Below are 22833 nucleotides of genomic sequence, written 5' to 3' on the forward strand. Positions count from 1 at the left end.
TGTAATGTGGCGTGAAATGAAATTCGCCACGCTTAGCAGAAGCCCATAGAATACCGGCATTTTAATTCTTTCGGCAAAAATGAGCCTTCCAACAGAAGTCGTGCGTCGTGGTTACTCTTCAGAGGTGCATATGCGAGGGGATTTAAATTTGGTCGTGCAAGATGCGTCACGTCAAGCTATCGTATATAAACCCTTTCTCTCCTCTTTATCATTACAGCTATCCAGCAAACTATTCACTATGTACTCTTCAGAACAAAGCAAGTGGGTAGCATTCCAATTCAAGGACCCTTTTGCCGCAGACAAGTTTTTCGTCTGCCACGTGGGCAAGGGAACCTGCTGTCGCCCCAACTGCGACCTGGGATTCTCCAGTTTCAACAAGTCTGACATCAAGTTTGTGGATCAACTAAGCGAGGCGGTGGCCAATGGCTTCCGTCCTTGCAAGCACTGTCTTCCAGACAGAGAGTCCCATCCTGAAGGATTATCAGACAATTTTGTGTCAATCAATTTGGACCTCCTTGTCAAGACGGTTGAGCACGTGAACGAGTCTATTGGGTTCATCAAGCCGCTGATGGACGAGGAGGATGACAAGAACAGCGCTCTGAAGGAGACTCTATGGAAGAGCAACAACAGCGGGCTGAAAAAACGGCTCTCCGGGGGTCCTGTGGACGACTCGGAGGAGGTGCCGTTGACTCGCAACAAGTTTGACCACCTGAAACTGATCGACCTGGCATGCCGCCACATCGCACTAGCTGCTCTCTCTGCAAGCTGTGGGGTTTCCATGGGAGAGGAAGCTGTTTCCAGATCGCCCTCGCCGCCTGAGAGCAGACGAGGCAGCGTTGCCCGTCCAAGCCGCAAGAAGAGGCGGAGAGGCGGAGTGCTGGGATTCAAGGAGTTGGCGTCCAAGTCGAACCTGAGTCCATGGCACTTCCACAGAGTGTTCAAGAGCGTGACCGGCCAAACCCCTAAGGCGTACGGTGACAAGTGCTGGGAGTACATCAGCAGACAGGAGGCCAAGCATCCTGATCTGCACAAGAGAAGAGACTCCATCATTATCAACACGCGCATTGCCAACCCTACTCTTGCCAACGAGGAGGACGAGGTCAGACACTCTGACGACGACAAGGACGAACGGTCCACTATCAGCAGCTCCGAGCCCGAAAAGGAGCCAGAACATATTGTCACCCCACTCTCGGCCCCAGTTGTTCCTGTGGAGCCAGACCAATTATTTAAACAAGACTTCAACCTCGCGGTGATGGACGACTTCACTTCGCCGCTCGAGGCCACTACGCCGCTCACTTACGACCCTTCTGTTGCATTTCCTGGTTCCGCTACAATGTCGCCTAATGTGATGTCCACAGTGCCTTCTTCGGCCACCTCGTTCCAGCTGTTTGACGAGATCGACGACCTCATGGCCACTAAGGCGCCGGAGGCGCCGCTCGACTTCGAGTCGTACCAATACACTCCGTCAATGGCGTACATTTCGAACCAGCAGGCCCAGCTGCAACGCCAGCGCCAGCTCGAGGAGACCGAGATCGGCGATGATTGGCTAGTGGGACTTAAGGACGACCCAACAAACTTTATGATTAAGGACGAACTGGTCAACTATATAGGATAAAGACCCGGAGGTACACTGTTATATCCCCCCGCCGGTAATGAACGTTTATGACGATATGTGAAATTTTTGGTATATGTAGTAAAATTATCTGTATGTGTGGGGTTGTGGCTTTCACAAATCCATTTCCCCCACCATTTCGTCCACGCTGCTGAGGTCGGCATCGCTGGAGTCTTCTGAGTCCTCCTGTTCCTGCTCGCCTCCTCCGTTGCGGATCAGGGCCGGGTCTGCGTAGTTCTTGACGTACATCTTCACCTTCTCCAAATAGAGGTTCTTATCTCTCATGTACAACGAGCTGGCATCACCATTCAATGGATCCGCCGCATTTGGATAGTTCAACAGCTGCGGCAGAAATGACTCAAAAATGTTGTACACCTCGAACATCGGCGACCAGGTCTGGTTGATCACGTCCAGACAAACTGACCCACTGCTCTCGTCAATGTTGGGGTGGAATATCTTGTTCTGGAACCCAATCGACGGCGACTTGTACGGATACTGGTCCGGCAATTCCACGTGGATCCGCCACAACCCGCCCTCGTATGGCGAGTCCTTGGGCCCTTCAAAATTCACGTAAAACTCCTGCATATTGTCATCCACAAGACTCACTTCATAATCACTCATCAGCCTATTCCGGTTAGTCCCCCCACTGCGGAATACTTACAATTTCATCACATCGCTCTCGATCCGGCGCTTAGGCGAACTGCACGTTAGTTTCCATGGACCTAACGGACTTACCTCATAATTGCTCGATAAGAAAAGGGGCGAACTTTTTTTACAACACTTATTTCCCTCTATATCACGCTATTATTGTTACATTTATTTCACACGGTACCAGTACCCCTTATTTCCCGGACCGGCCTCGTCGTTGTCCTCCATCCCGGCATCAAGGTCCTCGTCCTCCTTGATCTCGTACACAACCTTGTTGTATTTCGCGCAGTACTCCTCCAGCAGGGTGTTGTTTTGCTGTCGCAGCTGTTCGTTGGACGGGTTCAGAAATTCCTGTTCCAGCTGCTTGATTTTCGCGTCCAAATCAGCAAGCTCGCTGTCCACCTCGTTGGATGTGGGTATCGTGGCCGGTGATTCCAATCTCTCTTTCCACTTTTGTAAAACCTCCACCGCGTCCTGTCCGTAAACATCCCCAAGACTCACCCCGTCAACTTCGGAAACACCCCCACCAAGAAGCTGCATCAGAAGCTCGTTCTGTACCACATATTTAGCCGCCAGGTCGGCCTTCAAAGTAATGCTTGTCATTTCACGAAAAAAAAAGCTCAACACTTTTATTTTTCCATGCTCCCCATCGACCTCATCGCATTACCCTACCAAATCACTTTGAAGGATAACCGCTCGTTGCAAGGAACGCTTGTCGCCATCGACGACCAGCTCAACCTGCTCATGGCCAACGTTTCCGAACAAACTGGCCCCCACTCGCGCCATCTGGGCCTCGTGTCGGTGCCCAAGAAAACCATCGCCTCAATACTCGTCGACAAGTCGGAATACGCAAAGGCAAACCGCTACAGACAACAAGACTCCTGAACCATAAGCCCGTCACTGTTACTACATAGAAATTAGCAATCATTCATCGTCGCTCTCGCCATCAACGCTCGGTGCAACACTCACTCCACGCAGCGTAACATCCTCCTCCTCATACCCGCTGTTGTTCAAGGTCCAGTTCAGGTAATCTGTGTCGTTGCTCTCCTGCAAGGTGCCCAGGTCCCCGGGAGTCATGGCACCGTTCACATAGTGGTCCCGTGGAGACCCAGGAACACTCAACGGCCGCGAAATCTTGACCCCGGCAGAGTCAAACGGATTACCAGGCTGCTTGAACTGGTCAGGATACGCCCGTCTCAGCGACAGCGCGCGTGCCTTCACATACTCTAATCCCATACGCTTCCAGTCCAAAAGATCGCTCAGTCTCTCCACCCGGTTTCTCTGGTTGATTCTTTGTCTTCTTGATTTCTGCGTAAAGTCAAACATCTGCTGGCACAATTGGTCGATACTCTCATCCACGCCCTTCATTCTACGGTCAACGATGTATATTCCGTAGTCTTCAGAGTTCTCGATCAGGTCCTCCATGTAGCATCCAAATCCTGAAAGGTTGGTTGTGATCGACGGAATACCCATCACCGTACACTCGGCAGGAGTGTATCCCCATGGCTCGTAGTACGAGGGGAAAACTCCCAGGTGACACCCTCTCACAAACTCGTCATAGTCCAAAGGCAGCACAGGGTTACTCGAGTTGAGAAACTCTGGGTGGAAAATGATCTTCACCTTGTCTTGGCTGGTGTTGAACAATTGGCACGAACGGATCTGGTTCAAGATCGGATCGTTGGCATCATCCACCATGTTGTGGGTCACAATTGGCGGCAGAGAGTCTCTCTTCAACGCAAACATCCGTCTTTTCAGGTTGACTCTATCGGCAGGACGAAGAAGGTCATCCAAAGATGGCAGCTCGATCTGAGCAGAGTTCTGGGTATTATTTGGCTTTTGACAGAACTCAAACAGCCGTTTGCCCATGAGACCTTGCACGTCCTTGATGGTGCTTTCGAGCTGCTTGATGACTGCCTGACCACGCAAAGTATCGACAGTGTACGACTTGGTGGCAGCTGGCATAATGATGAAAGCAACCACATTCATGTCCGAGTTGACGGACTTGAGTTTGTGGTTCAGCCGGGCAAGGGCTTCGATGAAAAAGTCAACACCTTTGTTTCTGTACTCATATCTTCCCGCAATGAAAAAATAAAGGGTGTTTTCCAGCTTGAAATTGAGCTGTCCGTAGAAATGGCCACGAACAAACTCGTTGATTTTCTCCTTCTTCTCGGCATGCAGGTTTTGGAACTCGTGAACAGCCTGGAACTTGACCACGTTCAGTCCGTTCGGAAGAACTCCATCTGGCTTCCGTTTCAGCAAGTGCTCACTTTCGTATGCGGTAATGTGGGAAACAGTGGTGAAGACGTCTGCAGAGTGCGCAGCCGCCCTTTCAATGCAGTACCGATGATAGATGCCTCTTTTTCCAGCCTCGTAGTCGACGTCGAACTTATCCAGGTTGTTGTAAAAGTCCACACTTCCCGCACAGAGGTATCTTCCCAGCAAAGTTGCATGGGTCGTGAAGATGGTTGTGCAATCGATTTTCCGCTGTCTACAGAGCGGAATGGCCACGCCAGCAAGCCACTCATGGGCATGCAAGACGATTGCCTTTTGTGTCTCATGGCAACAAAGTTCTCCAAGGAACCAGGCAGTGAGATACCCCAGCATGACTGCATCGTTGGTTTCGATATCTCCTTCAGGAGACGGGATTCCGGCAAGCCCCCACAGGTCGGTTTTCCATTCGTTCAGATACGGAACAGCAGAGCCAATATCAAACAAAATAACTCTGGGTGCCCCCTCAATTAGCCAACGCCCATACAAATACCGAATGCCTCTTGACTGCATGGAGTCCAAAGTTGCTTTCAGTGCTTCATTTTGCACAGGCAGTTCCTCCACCTCCACAGAAGCACTGCGATGGTTCAGAGGCCCAATTAGAGTGTATCTTTCGCGATACTCCGCAACAGTGACCGGGGCTTTTGACTTGAGAACGGAGTAGATTCCCCCAACCCTATTGGCAACTTCCGTCGCCACTTCGAACAGTAAATGGTTTTCAGTTTGTCTGGACATATGCTAACAGTCTAATGCTTAGTAGTACAAGAGAATATCACCTTCTCCAACAAGAGCAATTTCGGTTGACCCAACTTATTAAAACAAACAATATAAAATTATGAGCACCACCTGTTTCCAATGTTTTTCCCTCCTCCCCACTGTGGGGGAAAAACAATAGAAGTCACCAAATTGAGAAGGGAAATATTTATTTATCATGCCATCTTATCAATGGCACACAAGTTGGCCGGCCGTGGGCGCAATGCATCGGATCTTTGCACCGGACGAGGTCGTTTAGAAGCTGCTGTTGTTCCTGGTTGGTCAGACTCTTGCCAAACCGGATTGCCTCTCGACATGCTCTTTGTTTGATTGTTTCCTGGTAAAAATCGGGCATTTGTGCGAGGCTGGTCCACCAGGTGTCCGAATCGGCAACTCCTCGCTTCCTTTTCAGATCCAAATCTTCCAGAAACCGAATTACCCCCTGCTGCACGTACTGGTCCGGTTTCTCGCCAACTAGCTGCGAAATCTGCCGAATGGTTATTCTTTGTTCCTGGATCTCAATTTTTATCCCCCATTGAAACAACTCTGCACCAAACTTTTCAAACAGTGCCAGCTCCAGCCGGTTCACCACAAACACAACATCGCACACACACACACTCATAGACGTGGTCCATTGCTTGTACAGTCGTTCCACAATTACCCGTTCGTCGCACGCATGCTGGTCCAGAGCAACAAGCACAGAATCTACTCTTGCTAGGATAAACTTGTTTTCCACCTGGCAGATCGGCCGACAGCGGATCAGACTCTCCTTTGTCAGAGATATAGAAGACACGTTTGTGAAGAACCGAGACGCACCAATCCATCTTCGCGGCCCTAAACTCTGTCGTTTGCTGCTTTCTCGATTGGTCCATTGCTTGACTAGTCTGCCAATCACGGTTCTGATCTTGTCGAACTGAACAGGCCGGTAGCACCGTTTGCGGGGACTTTGCAACAAATCAGACTCCTCCACAGAAGTCGTGATGAAAAAGATAAAGCTCGCCGACCGGTCTTTGCCAAACTGTTTGTTGACCCAGCTTAAAAGCTCTCTGTTTTCCAAAACTCGACCGTTCATCACAAGAAACTGATACCCCTGAGTGAGTGTCTTGGTAATGACACCCTCGACAACGATATTGTCCATTTCATCCTGGACGGTGAAAAACGGACCAGGGAGTCCTAGCAGCAGTTGCATCAGATCAGCCACTCCTTTAGTCCCCCCAGAGTTACAACCCTTAGAGACCAACTTGCCATTCCGTTTCAAAGTCACCGCCACGTTTGGACGACACGCCAGAACAATAAACGTCATACTGCCCAGCTTCGTGGTCATATCTCTCCATTCGGCTTTGAAATGGCGCTTTCGAACAGGAACTCGACCAAAAACATCCACAACATTGACAATCGTTCCAGAAGAAACATCAAACTGGGTCTCATTCAAATCCCCTCGACTTGTATCACCAACAAAATGCAATTTCCATGCTGTGTGGTTCTGTTTGCTAATAATCTCTGTTCGGGTACAAAGACCCATTATTGAGTGCAAGGACTCGCCCCTGGAGCCAAAACTCGAAGTTTCCACCTGTTTCGAAGACCAGTTCCTTCTTCCAAGCAGACTCAAATCGCCCTTCGACATCCCAGCGCCATCGTCCTCAACTCTCACCGATAAGCAGTCTCCATCATAATCAATGTCGATCTGCACGTTGGCAGCCCCTGAATCAACACTATTCTCCAGAAGTTCCCGAACAACATCCAAAGTGTCCACAATGACCAAGCCAGACCGAATTATGTCAGAGATCGACCCGATTCTGACATGGTTCATAAAAAAATGGCACAAATAATCGATTAATTTTTTTCTCGTACTAAAATTACATGTTTTCCGGGGAAAGCTCTTCCAACAAGGAAGATTTGCGTTCTGGCTCAATCACAGGCCGTGGAATCACAGAAATCATCCGGTACAGTTCCTCAATGGTTCCCATCAAAAGACCTTCTTCTGGACGCAAAGAACCGCACTTTCTGATAGACAGAATTCCAACAGCGTTCTCAATACGGGTGACAATATGCTCAATCAACAAAATCAAGTCGATTTCAGAGTTGGTCAGCTGGTTCATGAAAGATTCCTCTGCAGTCTCGGTCATCATATCAGTGGCTGACGCTTTGGCAGCGTTTCCAGTGCAATAACTGCACACTTTCTCCAGTCTCAGCGAAAGACGTCTCAGTTTCCAGATGCTGTCGGCAGTCAACCCTCCAACCAGCAGAGGGTTTCCGCGGTTCTCTGTTTCTCCATGTGAATTGTTGATCACATGCAACCGTTCCGCAAGATGGCTAGGGAAAATAAGCCATATTTTTTCTGGAGTTTCCAATCCTTTCAACTTTTTGGATCCAATGGACTCTTCAACCCAGCCGATCTGGTCGAGCTGGTTCATCTGGCTCTCAAGAACATTGCCCATGGTCTTGGACCCGTAGACCTCACCAATACCGCCGCTTTTAGTCTGAACTCTTTCGTGCAGGTTCTTGAGTTTGTCAAACTCATAATAAAAGTCTGTGCTCATGGCGATCTGACCACCGTCGGCCACAGAGCTCACACGAGACGCTCTGTTCACCATCGGTCCGAAATAGTCCATTCTTTTGGTCACAATGTCACGCTCACACACAGGTCTACCCCAATGAACTCCCATTCTCACAGAAAGACCTCGGAAAATGATATTATCGTTATCGTCTCTGATCTCGCATCCTTGGTCGCTGACCAAGATCTCAGACGGCCACTCGTCCGTTGTCAGCAACTGCGATTGAACAGTGAAACACCAAAGTAGAGCACTCGAAGGAGTAGGGAACGAAACCATAAACGCATCACCTTCTGTCTTCACCTCGTATCCTCCTATGATTCTGAGCTGTCTTCTCATAATGGCATTGTGAACTTTGATTGCAGAACGCATGGCAATCGGATACGTATCCCATAGCAAGGTGGAGTTCTTGATATCTGTGAAAACCATGGCCAGTTCTCCTGTTGGTGGTTCAATTTCTTCGTCCAGTTTCCGCAAGAGCGAGTCTTCAGGCAAAGAACCCCGCTCATGGTATTTTTGCTTGGTGGAGAACTGTCTTAGCGACAAAACCACAGCCGTGGCTTTGTCTCTGGATCCATAGGAAATGGCAAAGTCTCTCAATTTCTCGGCAGCAATTCCTGGATTGCTCTTCTCCTGACGGATGATATCAGCTGCCAGGTCGTATGGAACCTTTTTCCAGATCTCCGACGTCGCAATCGCAATCATCTGCTCGTTCTGAGTGAGCTTGTATTTGGAAATACTTGGAACAGCGTTGATATGAGGAATCAGTTTGAAATATCCAACTGCACGAGAAACATCACTTACACCGTCAAGAAAACCGTCTGTGGTCACAAATCCTCCAGATTCACGGATTCTTGCGTACTCCTCAGGAGCATACGGTTCGTGCTTGCTTGTCAAAACGGTATATTGACCGTCAGACTTTGTCAGAATACCCATAATGTCTCCAATATTGGCAACATACAGCTCGTCCCCACGAATGTAAATGATGGTGGCACAACACCCGGTCAATCCATCTTTCTCCATGGTCAGTTCGTCAGTTGTTGTTGTACGATGGGCAGCGGCAGAACTAAAGGTGGAAGACTTATCCTTGTTGATGAGAATACTCATTTCCGAGTTCATGGTAAGAAAAGCGGCTCTCAAAGCGTCTTCAACAGGTTTGTCTGATTCGACCGTCTCGAGCTCTTTGGCCAGATGCGATTCGAAAGTCTCTTGAATAATCTTGGAAATTTTATCACCGGTTTCGTCACTGCAGTTTTTTCCGTCATAAATGGTGATGAGCTTCTCGTTGGAGTTTCCACGGAATCTTTCAATGACAACGTCTCTAGTGGTCAAACTTGACTTTTCTCCAAGCGTGTCCGAGATACCATAACCGTATTTGCCTAACTGAGAGACAGTAGAACGTACACGGACATCAACGCTTTGATCTGGAACTAAGTCAGTGGTGATAGTAACATCCATCAGACCCAGCAACTTGATATCCTTGAGCACCAAGAACGAGTCCAAACTGTCCTCCATGCCCTCACGTTTGTGCAATGGCTTGATTTCGAGTCTCTTGTTTCCTGAGAAGTTAAGGTACTTGAGTTTCGGGTTGTAGCTCCAGTTCCAATCGTACGGGATATTTCCAATGTTGTACTTGAGGTTGTTCGATCCAACGTCGAGGGCCGTCATATTAGGAATCTTGGAAAGTTCAGCCGGCAAAGTATGGAATCTGTTGCCGTTGAGATGAAGTGTCTCCATCTGAGTGAAAGCTTCGAAATCTTCCACCGGTAAACTCGAAAGATGGTTACCGCTGAGGTACAGCTTTTTCAGTTTCGTCAAGTTGTTGAGATGGCCAGCAGGAATGTCAATCAGCTCGTTGTATGACATGTTGAGAATCGTTAAATTTTTGAACATTGAAACGGTTGGAATAGCAGAGTCGGTGAACTTGTTATCGTTCAAACTGAGCACTTTCAGAGACTTTTCCAAGCCCAAGCTTTCCCAATTGTTGACCGTCATTGTGGAGATCTCCGAAACACGTCTATTTGGACGGTCAGAAGCCATAGCTGTTGGGTTTCTTGTTCTCTGGGTGTTTGTTCTCGTCAGAGAAGACAGACCATCGAACATTCCAGACTGATCAGGAGGGTCAGGGAAGAACTCCAAAAGATTCGAAGAAATGTTGAAGTATTCCAATGACGATAGATACCATATTTCTGGGGTCAGAAAACTGATGTTGTTCAGATGCAGATCGAGATATTTCAACTTGGTTAACGAGCCAATACCACTTGGAAGCGATGTCAAGTTGTTGCGGAAAACAGAAAGATACGACAGATTCTTCATTTGAGAAATGTCGTCTGGCAAAGACACCAGATGGTTGTAATCTAAAATGAGTCTCTCCACAGCAGGAAGCATGGAGACAAACATACACGAAGTGATTTTATCTTTGGAAAAGTCCACAACCTTCAATTTAGGCATCACCTGGTCGAATTTGACCAGAGTCACCGGGTTTATGTTGAGCTCAACGTTGGTCAGATTGATAGCGTTTGTGCGGAAAACAGAAATGTTGTTACCGGTACCACGAATCACTTCCAAGGAAGGAAGATTCTTGAGCGAGTCAATCGAGTCGAACTTGTTGAACCGGATATCAATGCTGACCAGAGAGTCAAGCTGGCTGAAGAAGTATGGAAGGTCCTTGGAAAGCCGGTTAGCAGCTAGCTGGAGATCTTCCAAGTTTGTCAGATTGGACAACGATTCAGAAATCGTGGAGATGTTATTGTATGACAAGTCCAGACGTTTGAGTCCTTTGATCTTTGTGATTGGTTCTGGTATGTTTTTGATGCGATTTGATGATAAATTTAGACTTTTCAGGCTTTGCAGCTCAGAGAAGTATGAAGGCAGCGTGGAGATCCGATTACAAGCCAAATTCAACGTGGTCAAAGAAGTCATCTGTGAGATCTCTGGCGGAATCAGCTTGATATAGTTGACTTCCAAGTCAAGCTCTTCCAGGCGGGGTGCGTACACCACCGATGTGGGGAACTTGGGATTACCGTTTCTGGTGAAGCTCAGGTTCACCAGGTTGCGACAATCATGCATGAACTCCTTGGTGAACTCGAACGACGGGTTCTGTGACACGTTCAAAGAGACGATTGGCTCTGCGTACAGGAAGTTCGGGATATCTTGCAAGTTCCAGTTGTCCAGGTCAACGTGCTGCGGATCGATCATTTGCCGTCTCTCGTCGCTGATCAGCTCGACTCCACGGTCTTGAACAACAAACTTGAACAGAAAACTCAAGTCGGTACGCTCGATATAGTCCAAGTTGTCCCGTTGGTTGTATCCGTACAAGAACAGCATTGTTCTTTGGATTTTTAATGGCTTCTCGTCCATAGACAGCGTCCGAATAAGACCTCCACACTTGAGCACAATGATATGGTCGTCGTCATTCTTCAAGAACCGTTTTCTGTGAAGCGAATCCAACACGTCTTTACACGTAGTGTCTAGAGTGCATGGTAGCACCGAACTTTTTTCTCCGATGAAAATACGAACTGAAGAACGAGCTGCTCCCTTCAGTTCCTTTGGATGGTAAGCCACGCGAGGATGTTCGTCCGACAACGAGCTCTTGCTGTCCTTCTTATCTCCCGGAGTATATAATTGCAACTCTGACCGCGGACTCGAAGTGGACGGTGGAGTCATTGTGTTCGCCTTTCTTGGACCGTGGTCGATCGACTTGGTGGACGAGATGGTCGACCCGGACGACACAGACTTGGAGCGTTCGTGGAGCTCGACGTGGCGGGCCATTGGGTCGGAGTTTTCGCGCGCGGTCTTGACTTTCCAACTTTCTGGCGGTCTCCATCCCGCGCGCTCGGTGGACGGCTGCGGAAGCATGCTTATTGCGGAGCCCATCCGGGACATCTCTGAGTTGGACGCACGTGTGATGTTTGTCATCTGCTCGTTATCTGTATCAAGGTCGAGTCCGAATGGAGAATGCTTGTACTGGCTCTCCAAGCTGGTGAGCTGCAATGTTTGCGGCAGAGGAATGGACGGCTGGCGCTGGGTGCGAGGAATTGGGCCTTTGAAGCGGGAAGCTAGCGAAACCGACTCCTTGGACTCGGACCTTTTCTCAGGTATGCTCGACGAGGCGCTTTCCCTGGACGACGGGTCTGACTTCCGAGAAAATCGGCTTGAGGTGCTGCCGTGGTGTTTAGCCTTTGCAGGCTCCGACTCGCGTCTGGACGGCAGGAATCTGTGGAGCAATGAGGAGCCTCTTTTGGACTTTTTGGGCTTGATGGGCGCGGCCAGCGGCGGAACAGGCTTGTCACTGACGTTTCGTCGAGCATGGAAGCCCGAGTACGTTGACGGAACACCAAAGCTCAGCAAGGAGTGCCTATCGGAAGAGTCTTGACGAGACTCCGCAGGACTGTCCTCTGGCACGGCAAACGTCTTGGGCACGTTGTTATGGTCAGCATTGAGGGCCGTAGACGACGTGGAGGGAGAAACGGGTTTGGCAAGCACTATACGGGAAGAATGCCTGGAGGAGTTTGGAGAAGCCAAGGGGCTGGACTCTTGCGAATGGTTTTTGCGGAGCGGCTGCGAAGACAAGCGGTCGGTTGTGGGAGAGGACCCAAATCCTTCCACGGTGTACTTGGAGTTGAATTGCGGAATAGCATGGTTTGTAGGGAAATCATCGTCGTGGTTCAAAGCACGGTGTTTATTGGATATCCCTGCCATTTTGTTGGCAAAATTGACATGCAAATGGGGATTCCGCGGCTAAATGTTTGGAAGTAACAGCAAATGTCACAACCAAGATAATTTTCGAGTCTTTCACAATTGATTTTCGTCTGTAAAGTTACCAAGACAGCAATTTCCGCTTTATTTAGAAAAAAATAGTGTAAATTTGGGTTTTTGGAAGGAAAATTAAGAAAAAAGTCGCGTGATTAAAAATCACATGGTCAAGAAATGTTTTCTTCCGTCGCTTATCGGGAAAAATCAATATACAAAATAATTTACTGGCTAGTTACCTTTTGACGATGGATACCCAATGTTAGGTAATCTGTTGAGAAAAAAAGACGCGTTGTCTCAGGACAGCGTTTCGGATCCCCAGATCCCCCCGCCGGTCTATTCCACCGCCAACGATACCCATTACAGCGGGTCCCAGTTGTATGGTCCAGGGAACAATGTCCCCACTGCGAATTTTAGACTGTCGGATAAATCCAGTTTATGTCGGCTAGTTTTGGTGCAGGATTCGGGCATCCGGTCCAAGCAGGTTCTGTTCGACTCTGCGCTGAGCGTTAGACCCGGAGTCGCCGATACAAATCCTCCGATGTTTCTGAACAAGTCATTCCATCATTCTGTTAGCGAGCTTTCTGCGTTGATGTACGGGTATTATGGAATTCTGCTGAACGATACGGTTTCCACCACAAAACTGCACCATCTGCCCCCGTTGTCGGCGATGCCGGGATCCATGCTGATCACAAGACTGTTTTCCCTGGACTCGTCCTTTGAGATGTGTCACAACGACCAGTCAGACCCGGACTGGAGCCCCCTGCCCTGTGTTTATACAGAAGACGTCCCGGTCAAAGACATGACCACCACGAGGCTTGCGTTTGGTCTCGTGATACCCATCGGGAGAAGCTCCAACGCTCACGAAATAATCACCGATCATTGGCCACAGATCTCGGGACATCTCGAAACAGTGCAGAAAATCATCATCTCGCGCTTAAAAGCAATACATTCTCTCCAACAACCACAAGATTCAGTCAAACTCAGTTTCCCCACAGGATGTCTTCAAAAAGAGCCCGATCTCGTGCATTGTCTGCACCAGTTTGTGCGCTCTCTAATTTATTTAATAGAAACCCCAAGACTATACATTCCTTTGAGACACAGCGACTACACGTTATCGAACTGGGCAAACACCGTGGCAACATGGCTAGAACTGAAAGATGGCCGTCATCCAACAGTCACCACTTCTTCATCGCCAACTTCACCTATGCAACCAAACCCTTCCATGGTTGGCTTCAAGTTCCTGGCTACTCTGTTGACATTTGTGCTTCCGTACAGAAAAGAGATTGTCAGCTGGCCTTCTTCAGACAACAAAACGGGTATCAGGGTGGTCCTGGTGACAGGAAACCCTGTGATATCCCAGAAACTGATTCTGATCATTGCTGGTATTCTTGGCTATGACGAGTACTTGGCTCCTCAGAATCTGTCCAAATCTGTTTCCGAGACCAGCGAAGTCCCGCAGCCAGCCACTGCGTCAAAACCTATTCCTATTCGAAATCGAAGCTTCCAGGAAGACTCGAGCTCTGCGTCGACGTCTCCAGAGATCACCAGCTCAGGTTCCACCAAGGGCTGGGAAATCCCAACGAAAGCCACGCCCATCATCTCTGGCTCGCCCAAATTCATGGAAATTGCCCGCCCTGAACGCCCGCCCATGTCGCAAATCCACAGAACCTCGTCGTACGCGTCGCTCCAGAACCTTTCCACGTCGTACGGCTCGCAATCAACCACGGTGTCGTCCTCGTGGAGAAATAGGTTCTACTTCGGTTCGTTCATGGAGCGTTGGCGAGGTGGCTCCGAAAACCCGGAGTTGACACACTCGCCCGCCGCAGAGTACGAGGAGTACCCGTGGAAACCGCTGTCGTCGAGCCACAAGGTTTCAAAACTATCTCGAAGTCTTGCTTCGCTGGACATGGGCAACGAAAAACCGGTTTCAAGAAACACCCGACAGATATACGGCTCCGACGCCCACGTGAAGACGGTCAAGGCGATCATGTCCAGCACCGTGGAAGCAGAGTCTCCAGAGGAGAAAGTACTAGACGTGGCATTGAATCCGCAACAATCGATCAAACCAACACTATTGCCAATGATGACCGGGTTCATCGACCAGTACCGACGCGAATTCTCGTTGCAGTCGTGTCCGACAAACTTCAATCTGGAAGAGCAGATCGCCATGTCGATGAAAGACGACTGCTTGAAAATGGGGCCTGGGTCGTGTTGCAAAACGTTTGTGATCAACTTGAAACAACGTGAAATCAGGCTGGTGGAGACAAAATACCAGCTTAACGAAGACTGCGACCAAGCGCAGTACCCAAGACCGCTGGTCACCAAACTGTTTTCTCCCTACAAGAGAGACTTACCGGAGAAGTTCTCTCAAAAAGTCGAAAGATGCGATACCATTTTGAATAAGATAGCATATCTGGTAAAGGACCGCAACCAGAACGACCAGATCCGCTCTTTGATCAAATCACTCATTAATTGATTGTCTATATACATACTATCAGTCTTTGCGCAAAAACGACTGATAAGCGTCTGTGGAGATGTTGACCTGGCCAACAGACTTGAGAGCTTTCTTACCCTCTTTCTGTCTGACCAGCAGTTTTTTCCGCCGCGTGATGTCTGCAGCATGCAATTTTGCCAGCACGTCCTTTCTACGAGCCTTGATGGTTTCGCGCGCAATGATCTTGTTGTTGGCCTTTGCCTGGATGACCACCTCGAACTGCTGGATTTTGAGAAACTCCTTGAGTCTCACAACCGCTTTTCTAGCGGTCTTTTCGATCTGACTGCGGTGCATCACCGTCGATAGGGCGTCCACGCCGTGGCCGTTCACCAGCAGTTCCAGCTTGTGGATGTCCGAGGGCCTGTATCCGTGGTCCTCGTAGTCCAACGAGGCATATCCTCTGGTTGCACTTTTCAGCTTGCCAAAGAAATCGTCAATCAACTGCGAAGTTGGTAGCAGATACTTGATCAACGTCTGGCCAGACGATAAGTACTGCAGATCCACCTGTTCGCCACGGTGACTGTCGCACAACGACATCACTGTTCCGGTATACTCCCCGGGGAACGTCATCAATGCCTCCACATACGGCTCGCTGAAAAACTTGATCTTTTGCTTCTGCACTCCGTCGGGGAACTCGTCTGGATTGCTCACTATTTTCTCTGTACCGTCCGAATAATGAACTTTGTATGGAACTGTTGGCGACGTGATGATAAGGTTCTTGCCGTGCTCCGACTCGAGCCGGTCTTTAAAGATAGAGGCGTGTAGTGAGCCCAGAAAACCAAGTCTCCAGCCCTGTCCAAGAGCGTTCGAGGTTGCTCGTTGAATAGTCACTGAACGGTCGTTCAAAAACAAATGCTGTAGACTCTCCTCGATCTTCTTGAAGTCCGAACCGTCTGCTGGAAACGCTCCCACGAAAACCATTGGCTTTGGCTCCTCAAACCCTTCCAAGGGCTCCGCTCCCGACCCGGCCAAAATCAACGTATCTCCAACAAATGCCTCGTTGGGGTCCTTGAACCCGGGAATGATGTACGCAACCTGGCCAGCAACAAGCTGTGGCATGGGTGTCCGCTCTGGATACATGATTCCAACCTCCTTCACCTCGTATTTGGTCCGTGTCCGACAACTCTCGATCTTGGTTCCTTTCTTAATGGTGCCGTCCACCATGTTAACCAGCAAAATCACGCCAACGTACGGGTCGTACCAGGAATCGACGATCTGCGCACGCAACGACGCGCTGGAATCGCAGTGCATCGGCGGGTCGATCTTCTCAATGATCGACGGTAGCAGGTACTCCACGTTGAGCCCCGTTTTCGCGCTCACGTGCACGACGTCACGTGCCGGGAGCTCGAACGTGGACTCGATCTGTTCCTCGGCGCGCGGCACGTTCGCGGTGTCCAGATCGATCTTGTTAATCACAGGCAGCAGCTTGAGGTCCATGGAGTAGGCGAGGTAGAAGTTTGCCACCGTTTGTGCCTTAATACCCTCAGAAGCGTCAACTAGCAGTAAAGCGCCCTGACACGAAGCATACGACCGCGAAACTTCCAATCTGAAATCCACGTGGCCTGGAGAGTCAACGAGATGGAACAAATAGTCCTCGCCCTTGTAATGGTACATCATCGAGACTGTCTGTGCTTTGACGGTGATTCCTCGTTCTTTCTCAACGTCGAGTTTGTCTAGCACCTGTTTGTTCTGGCTGTTAGGGTCGACCACGCCGGTGATCTCCAGCAGTCTATCGCTTAAAGTGGACTTGCCATGGTCAACATGGGCCACAATGATGAAGTTTCTATAATTTTTCAGCGGGATTTTGGCCATTCTCTCGGCGAGTTGGTCCTTTGGCACGCGGATCGGGTTGTTCACCTTGTCCAGCTGGTAATCCAGGTACTCGCGCGTGCTACTGAGCGGTCTAATCGGACGCCAGAACCGGGTCTGGCGCGGGACTAGTCGTCGAAACATACTTTATATTGACACTATATTAAATTTTTCAGAGTCCCGAGACCTAGCTGTGCTGACGTCAGCAGAGGTTAGGAATGCTTAAGAATTACAATCACAGAGTCTCCTCGAAGAAACATCTTGGAAACGAAGCGCTCTCTTGTGGTTTTCTTGTTTCTGTCCTCTGGGTTGGACTCTGTCCAGATTTCCTTGACGTTTTCCAGAATCATGTTGCAATGACGGTCAAAGGCCTTAACTTTGGATATGAGCTTGTGGTTGTTTCTAAGCGAGATCAGAACGGTGGCGTTGTTCTGGATGGCGTTCGTGAGCAATCGGAGCGGCCCGTTGTTGAACTCGTAGTCTTCCAGATCCTGGAGATCTTTTTCGGACAGCTCTGCGCGCGGTTTGTTGAGCAGTTCCGACATGTCTTTTTAAAATGTTTTCCTTTAATTATTTATTTCTCTAATCCTTACACCGTGCGTGATGCTAAGGCGACTGATTGCGAGAAGAGGGCTTTGTTTTACCAGGCCCGTGCGCAAGAACTACTTCTTCTACGGCAACACGTTCAACAACAGCAATGAGGACTCGCAGGCCACTGCTGGGCCCAATATTGTCGACATTATTAACGAGATTAACGACGACAAGAACTTCAAGTTTGACCTTCACAAGCCGGAAAAGAACACCGAGTCGGCGGCGCGGTTGGACAAGCAGATATCTATTTTCGACGGAACCGACCTCTCGGAGGCCAAGCCGGTTCCCGAGGAGGACGACCTAAAGGTGGAGACTTTTATGGACACAAATAAGGTCTGGAAACAGCTTCATGCCAGCGGGTTTTCGGAGGAAGAGAGCACCATTCTTCTGGACCTGATCCGAGCGGTATTGAAACAGAAACTCACGTGGTTGAACCAGAAATTTGTGCCCTTGGTCGACATCGAGAACGAGGCTTATTTATTCGAGGCAGCACATAGCGAGCTGCTAGTGGAAACACGCAGCTACCGCGAAACGTCGCTCACAGACCTAACGAGCTCGTCGATTGGTCTCAGGCGAGTATTCAACATGTTGCAGGACGAAACAACCTCAAAATTACAGCTCAACGATAACTCGATTAAAATGATTCTTACTCAATTTAAGCACGAGAACAACCTGCAACAGAAACGTCTCAACATCCGCAACCAGGACCTCAAGAACAAGATCATTTCAGAGCTCATTTCGGGACTCCGTTCCGAGGTCGAAACCATCAGATGGGCGCTTACTCGGTCCGGTATTGCAGCTATCTTAATTATGGCTGTTGCCATCATGGCCAGCTGGAACTTCACCAAGAACCTCAAACTGGGGCCTGAGGAAGTTTTGGTGGACGGGCCTACATTACGCCAAATCGCAGAGCCGGCCGATGAGGAAAGCCACGATTACGAAGCAGACTGGGACGAAAGAGTGAAAGTCCAGTAAATGGCTATAACTTATGTTTGCGTTTGCCGGCGACGATCTCGTCGAACGCCAGCTGCGGCTTGTTGGCCGTCCAGTCTTCGACTCCCGACATGGTTTCCTGAAGAGCGTGTTTTCTGACGAGTTCGTCGAACGGCTTCCGCATGAGCTTTTTATTTTTCAGGATGCTGTCTCTATCGAGTCCTTCGAGCTCTGCGCCGAGTTTTTCCACTAAATGCGTGTTGAACTTGTCGTACGAGTCGAAATCGTATATCTTATTGATGAGTCCCAGTCGATACAGCTCGGATGCTGGCACGGGTTTGGAAAATAGCACGTGTTCCAAGGAAACACTGAGTCCGAGTCTTTTCGGCAAGGAAACGGCAGCGGCACACTCGGTGGTGAGTCCGATGTTTGTGAACGGGAACGACATGCCGACACGGTCATTCTGGGCGTATATGAGATCGCAAAGCGCCACCAACGACGCTGTGAGTCCAACAACCGGGCCGTTCAGACCAACAGCAAGGATTTTGGAATGCGACGTGAAAAGATGCACAAGATATAGGTTTTTGGCACTGACTTCCGACAGTATCTCATTGCTGGACTTGTTTTTAAGTTTGGCGACTGTTTTGATGTTGGCTCCTGCGGAAAACATTGGTCCCTTGGCGACCAGAAGAGTTACCAGGGTGGACGGGTGATTATCTGCCTGGCAGAGCAGGTCTGCCAGTTGTACGAATTGCGGGATGGTGAGGGCGTTTCGTGCCTGAGGATCGTTTAGCGTGATCACAAAGACCTTTCCAATTATTTGGTGTTCGAGAGGCATTTGGGATGATTGCACTGGTTAGCAAGACATTTTAAACCAGACAGAAGCAAAAATGTGGGGTAGAAAAAAACATGTGATTAACAAATTTTACCACGACATGCCCGGTGTTTGGTGGATGACCAGGACAATGTGTCAGAACGCCGTGGTTGTCCAGCCGACCGATTTTGGAGCGATAAGCACCATCAGATGGCGGCAAAGATACGTGTATGGAATTCTCGCCGACACTTTCCGTTAAATATTTTTCGCTAACGATTTCCGTGGAAAGTTATAGTATCTAGGACACTTATATAAAGCTGAGCTGATCCGGCTCGAAACACAGATTTCTATAATCATGCGGTCTTTATTTGTTCTTCAGAGACGAACTGTTGCTCAATTGGCGCATTTCCAGCCTCCGAAGCACGTGAAAAACGAGGCAGTCAAGGCCTTTGGCAAGGCTGACCAGTTGGACTGGGACCTGTTGAAAAGCGAGCTGTTTTCGCTGTCAGACACGGCCACCAAGGTTCCGCTGGTGATTGGCGACAAGGAGTTCTACGACAGAGATCTGGCCAAACAAACGAACCCGGGAAACCACCAGCAGGTGATTGCAGAGTACGCTTTGGCCAACGAGAAAGACGTCAAATCGGCGATCGAGGCTGCTCAGTCTGCCAAGAAGGACTGGATCAACGCATCTTTCGACGACAGAGCGGCCATTTTCTACAAGGCGGCCGATCTGATCTCGACAAAGTACAGATACCGCATTTTGGCAGCCACCATGCTCGGCCAGGGAAAAAACGTTTACCAGGCGGAAATCGATGCTGTTGCAGAATTGGCCGACTTTTTGCGTTTCAACGTCAAATACGCTCACCAATTGTACAACACACAGCCGCCAGAGTCCACCGACGGTGTTTGGAACCGGGTCGAGTATAGACCGTTGGAAGGATTTGTTTATGCTGTGACTCCGTTCAATTTCACAGCCATTGCCGGAAACCTGGTGGGGGCTCCAGCTTTGATGGGTAACACGGTTGTCTGGAAACCATCCCAGTACGCCATCTTGTCCAACTACACGCTTATGCAAATCTTCAAAGAAGCAGGACTCCCTGACGGAGTGATCAACTTCATTCCTGGCGACCCGGTGAAAATCACCTCTGGTGTACTTTCCGACCCAAACTTCAACGCTTTGCATTTCACAGGGTCCACCAAGGTTTTCGGCGATCTGTGGGCCAACATCGCCAACAACACAGCCAGCGGAAAGTACAAGGACTTCCCAAGAATCGTTGGAGAAACAGGCGGAAAGAACTTCCATTTGGTGGACAAGTCTGCCAACATCCAGCACTCTGTTCTGTCCACTATCCGTGGAGCTTTCGAGTACCAGGGCCAGAAATGCTCTGCAACCTCGAGATTGTACGTGGACGCCAAGGTGTGGCCCGAGTTCAAGAAACAGCTTGTTGAAAAGACCAATGACATCGTGCCAACTAATACCTCTGCTACCAACGGTCTGCACCAGTTCATGGGTCCTGTGATCCACGAGAATTCGTATAAGAAATTGAGCACCGCCATTGACCAGATCGAGGTCGATCCAGAGCTCACTTTGCTTGCCGGTGGTCTCCACAACGACTCCGAAGGCTACTTCGTCAAGCCTACTGTTGTCGAGACTAAAAATGCTACCCATCCGTTCATGAGCACCGAATTCTTTGGTCCTCTGTTGACGGTGTACGTTTACGAGGACCTGGACCAGGTTCTGCAACAGATCGACTCCACCACCAAGTACGGACTCACGGGTTCCGTTTTTGCTTCCGACCGCAAAATCATCAGAAAAGTCCAGGAACAACTCAGATACAGTGCTGGAAACTTTTACATCAACGACAAGTCCACCGGCGCAGTTGTTGGACAGCAGCCTTTTGGCGGTAGCAGAATGTCTGGAACCAACGACAAGGCTGGCTCGGCGTCGATTCTGTCGCGGTTCGTGACTCCGCGCGCCATCAAGGAGAACTTCTACGAGATCAGCGATTACAAATATCCAAGTAATTATCAATAAGTATCGTTAATATGAAAAGGTGCATTAAAATCTGAGAAACTTGCGGAATATGCCTTTCTTTTCTGGCTCGTGTGCCAAAGGTGGAGGATGCTCGTTTTTCGTTTCCTGCGGTTGCTCTGGCTGTTTTCGAGCCGGTGGGGGCTGCTTTGCTGGTTGTGTAGGCTTTGGTTCCGGCTGATCGCGCTTTTGGACACTCATACGTCTGTTGTACTGGTCCACGATGCTATTAGACTTTGTGCAGGCGGACGGCGTGGCCATTCCGGTTTCTGGGTTAATTGCAGACAACGACAGTTTGTGAGCAGACCCAACGCTGCCGACCGGACTGACAACCTTCGAAATGGAGCCAAACGGAGAGTGTCCGCTGCTGTTGGACATGATCTTGACAGGCTGGGTGGATGTGTCGTCGCCGAGCAGCGACTTGACTTTTGTGGCCGGAGTCTCTGTGGTTGCAAACCCCTGATCTTCAATGAAGGGCAGATCGTTGAGTTTGTCAAATAATAATGAATGCGACGTCTCGTTTGTCTTTAGTTTCCGGAAACTGTTGAGCGAGTCGACCGATGCATTTGAGGAAGAGCTGGATGAGATTGCCGACGAGGACCGGGCCTCGGGTCTTTTCACGTAGTCGAACGGATCAGCCAATGTCTTTGGTGGGGCTTCCTGCTCATCTGCTTCATCGATGGTAACAAACGGGATGTGTCTCTGTTCAGAAAACGGGTGTTTGAACCTGATCTCCGATGGTGAGTCTATCATGACCGATCTTTGCTCGTCGTAGTCGACGTTGACGTAGATCAACGGAACAAACGTCTTCGAGCTTAAAACAGAGCCAGATCTTCTTTTCGGATAATTCGACCCCACCAAAATGGCAGTTGGATTGTAAAGGTCCAGGATGTCTCTGAGATAGTCCACGTTCCTAAAGAACTCAAAGTTGATCTGAACCTTCAAATCGGCGTCGAACTTGTAGAACTTGGCAAGAATCATATCCATCAGTTCGGGCAAGTACTCGTTCTTATCTTTTTCGTCATTAATAGAGCAACAAATCACCACTGTGTCGCCGTTGCTGGATTTGGTGTCAAGATAGTAATCAACCGCACCAAGCGACGACTCCTTGCTGGAAATCAGAACCAGATAGAACTTGCCGTTGCTGATCTTCTGCGACCATTGTGGGTGCTGGAAGCTGAAACATAGTGAGTTTGCTCTTATCAAAGGTTTTGTGGGGTAATCTGTAGATTGTTTGCGATACGTCCTGCGGGCAAGTTTGGATGAACTGAATGGGTCCACTGCAATAGAGTACTCGTTTTCGAACCGAAAGTCGTCCATATTGATCTTTCTGGTGGCAAACTGAGAGTCCAGTTGTAATATCTCCTCATCTGTCATCTCCACCAAACTTTTTTTCCGATATCTGTCACCACCCCCACCCAATCCGACCTGGTTCTTATTCTTCAGAATCGGTTTGGGCTTGCTTACCGTCTCGTGTGGATCGTTTGCCTCTGCATCTTCATCTATCACTTGCACATCAAAATCATTAAAAGACACTCGTCTTCGATAATATCCTGTACACATGGCAAA

General features: G+C 49.2%; 21 protein-coding genes across 21 annotated transcripts; 11 read left to right on the top strand and 10 right to left on the bottom strand.

Moving 5' to 3' along the window:
• Window positions 1–79: 79 nt before the first annotated feature.
• On the top strand, window positions 80–1615 carry OGAPHI_006280 (uncharacterized protein; the record flags this gene model as incomplete). The annotated part of the gene is made up of 1 exon (XM_046207551.1): window positions 80–1615. One exon carries the CDS (start codon window positions 80–82, stop codon window positions 1613–1615), a length of 1536 nt encoding a protein of 511 aa, XP_046059203.1.
• On the bottom strand, window positions 400–1479 carry OGAPHI_006281 (uncharacterized protein; the record flags this gene model as incomplete). The annotated part of the gene is made up of 2 exons (XM_046207552.1): window positions 400–1260; window positions 1333–1479. The coding sequence occupies 2 exons, from the start codon at window positions 1477–1479 to the stop codon at window positions 400–402; spliced, it is 1008 nt and encodes a 335-aa protein (XP_046059204.1).
• A 111-nt stretch (window positions 1616–1726) lies between the features above and the next one.
• Window positions 1727–2863, bottom strand: OGAPHI_006282 (uncharacterized protein; the record flags this gene model as incomplete). Its single annotated transcript, XM_046207553.1, has 2 exons — window positions 1727–2213; window positions 2445–2863. 2 exons carry the CDS (start codon window positions 2861–2863, stop codon window positions 1727–1729), a joined length of 906 nt encoding a protein of 301 aa, XP_046059205.1.
• Window positions 2864–2899: 36 nt separating this feature from the next.
• Window positions 2900–3145, top strand: OGAPHI_006283 (uncharacterized protein; the record flags this gene model as incomplete). Its single annotated transcript, XM_046207554.1, has 1 exon — window positions 2900–3145. The coding sequence occupies one exon, from the start codon at window positions 2900–2902 to the stop codon at window positions 3143–3145; it is 246 nt and encodes an 81-aa protein (XP_046059206.1).
• Window positions 3146–3184: 39 nt separating this feature from the next.
• Window positions 3185–5263, bottom strand: OGAPHI_006284 (uncharacterized protein; the record flags this gene model as incomplete). Its single annotated transcript, XM_046207555.1, has 1 exon — window positions 3185–5263. One exon carries the CDS (start codon window positions 5261–5263, stop codon window positions 3185–3187), a length of 2079 nt encoding a protein of 692 aa, XP_046059207.1.
• OGAPHI_006285 (uncharacterized protein) lies at window positions 3642–5002 on the top strand (the record flags this gene model as incomplete). The annotated part of the gene is made up of 2 exons (XM_046207556.1): window positions 3642–3652; window positions 3751–5002. The coding sequence occupies 2 exons, from the start codon at window positions 3642–3644 to the stop codon at window positions 5000–5002; spliced, it is 1263 nt and encodes a 420-aa protein (XP_046059208.1).
• Window positions 5264–5450: 187 nt separating the features above from the next.
• Window positions 5451–7091, bottom strand: OGAPHI_006286 (uncharacterized protein; the record flags this gene model as incomplete). Its single annotated transcript, XM_046207557.1, has 1 exon — window positions 5451–7091. The coding sequence occupies one exon, from the start codon at window positions 7089–7091 to the stop codon at window positions 5451–5453; it is 1641 nt and encodes a 546-aa protein (XP_046059209.1).
• A 46-nt stretch (window positions 7092–7137) lies between these two features.
• OGAPHI_006287 (uncharacterized protein) lies at window positions 7138–12534 on the bottom strand (the record flags this gene model as incomplete). The annotated part of the gene is made up of 1 exon (XM_046207558.1): window positions 7138–12534. One exon carries the CDS (start codon window positions 12532–12534, stop codon window positions 7138–7140), a length of 5397 nt encoding a protein of 1798 aa, XP_046059210.1.
• OGAPHI_006288 (uncharacterized protein) lies at window positions 7573–8082 on the top strand (the record flags this gene model as incomplete). Its single annotated transcript, XM_046207560.1, has 1 exon — window positions 7573–8082. The coding sequence occupies one exon, from the start codon at window positions 7573–7575 to the stop codon at window positions 8080–8082; it is 510 nt and encodes a 169-aa protein (XP_046059211.1).
• OGAPHI_006289 (uncharacterized protein) lies at window positions 8204–9946 on the top strand (the record flags this gene model as incomplete). The annotated part of the gene is made up of 4 exons (XM_046207561.1): window positions 8204–8343; window positions 8484–8987; window positions 9295–9423; window positions 9643–9946. The coding sequence occupies 4 exons, from the start codon at window positions 8204–8206 to the stop codon at window positions 9944–9946; spliced, it is 1077 nt and encodes a 358-aa protein (XP_046059212.1).
• OGAPHI_006290 (uncharacterized protein) lies at window positions 10220–10789 on the top strand (the record flags this gene model as incomplete). The annotated part of the gene is made up of 1 exon (XM_046207562.1): window positions 10220–10789. One exon carries the CDS (start codon window positions 10220–10222, stop codon window positions 10787–10789), a length of 570 nt encoding a protein of 189 aa, XP_046059213.1.
• OGAPHI_006291 (uncharacterized protein) lies at window positions 11546–12208 on the top strand (the record flags this gene model as incomplete). The annotated part of the gene is made up of 1 exon (XM_046207563.1): window positions 11546–12208. One exon carries the CDS (start codon window positions 11546–11548, stop codon window positions 12206–12208), a length of 663 nt encoding a protein of 220 aa, XP_046059214.1.
• Window positions 12535–12844: 310 nt separating the features above from the next.
• OGAPHI_006292 (uncharacterized protein) lies at window positions 12845–15064 on the top strand (the record flags this gene model as incomplete). The annotated part of the gene is made up of 1 exon (XM_046207564.1): window positions 12845–15064. One exon carries the CDS (start codon window positions 12845–12847, stop codon window positions 15062–15064), a length of 2220 nt encoding a protein of 739 aa, XP_046059215.1.
• OGAPHI_006293 (uncharacterized protein) lies at window positions 13753–13965 on the bottom strand (the record flags this gene model as incomplete). The annotated part of the gene is made up of 1 exon (XM_046207565.1): window positions 13753–13965. The coding sequence occupies one exon, from the start codon at window positions 13963–13965 to the stop codon at window positions 13753–13755; it is 213 nt and encodes a 70-aa protein (XP_046059216.1).
• On the bottom strand, window positions 14002–14999 carry OGAPHI_006294 (uncharacterized protein; the record flags this gene model as incomplete). Its single annotated transcript, XM_046207566.1, has 3 exons — window positions 14002–14281; window positions 14345–14914; window positions 14980–14999. The coding sequence occupies 3 exons, from the start codon at window positions 14997–14999 to the stop codon at window positions 14002–14004; spliced, it is 870 nt and encodes a 289-aa protein (XP_046059217.1).
• Window positions 15065–15082: 18 nt separating the features above from the next.
• OGAPHI_006295 (uncharacterized protein) lies at window positions 15083–17035 on the bottom strand (the record flags this gene model as incomplete). Its single annotated transcript, XM_046207567.1, has 1 exon — window positions 15083–17035. The coding sequence occupies one exon, from the start codon at window positions 17033–17035 to the stop codon at window positions 15083–15085; it is 1953 nt and encodes a 650-aa protein (XP_046059218.1).
• OGAPHI_006296 (uncharacterized protein) lies at window positions 16140–16526 on the top strand (the record flags this gene model as incomplete). The annotated part of the gene is made up of 1 exon (XM_046207568.1): window positions 16140–16526. One exon carries the CDS (start codon window positions 16140–16142, stop codon window positions 16524–16526), a length of 387 nt encoding a protein of 128 aa, XP_046059219.1.
• Window positions 17036–17103: 68 nt separating the features above from the next.
• On the bottom strand, window positions 17104–17436 carry OGAPHI_006297 (uncharacterized protein; the record flags this gene model as incomplete). Its single annotated transcript, XM_046207569.1, has 1 exon — window positions 17104–17436. The coding sequence occupies one exon, from the start codon at window positions 17434–17436 to the stop codon at window positions 17104–17106; it is 333 nt and encodes a 110-aa protein (XP_046059220.1).
• A 58-nt stretch (window positions 17437–17494) lies between these two features.
• Window positions 17495–19128, top strand: OGAPHI_006298 (uncharacterized protein; the record flags this gene model as incomplete). Its single annotated transcript, XM_046207572.1, has 2 exons — window positions 17495–18453; window positions 18720–19128. 2 exons carry the CDS (start codon window positions 17495–17497, stop codon window positions 19126–19128), a joined length of 1368 nt encoding a protein of 455 aa, XP_046059221.1.
• On the bottom strand, window positions 18462–22827 carry OGAPHI_006299 (uncharacterized protein; the record flags this gene model as incomplete). The annotated part of the gene is made up of 3 exons (XM_046207573.1): window positions 18462–19223; window positions 20032–21166; window positions 21308–22827. The coding sequence occupies 3 exons, from the start codon at window positions 22825–22827 to the stop codon at window positions 18462–18464; spliced, it is 3417 nt and encodes a 1138-aa protein (XP_046059222.1).
• OGAPHI_006300 (uncharacterized protein) lies at window positions 19585–21267 on the top strand (the record flags this gene model as incomplete). The annotated part of the gene is made up of 1 exon (XM_046207574.1): window positions 19585–21267. One exon carries the CDS (start codon window positions 19585–19587, stop codon window positions 21265–21267), a length of 1683 nt encoding a protein of 560 aa, XP_046059223.1.
• Window positions 22828–22833: the final 6 nt, after the last annotated feature.

Source organism: Ogataea philodendri, assembly GCF_020536065.1.
Source record: "Ogataea philodendri strain CBS6075 chromosome Unknown scaffold5, whole genome shotgun sequence".
Taxonomy (NCBI): Eukaryota; Fungi; Ascomycota; class Pichiomycetes; order Pichiales; family Pichiaceae; genus Ogataea; species Ogataea philodendri.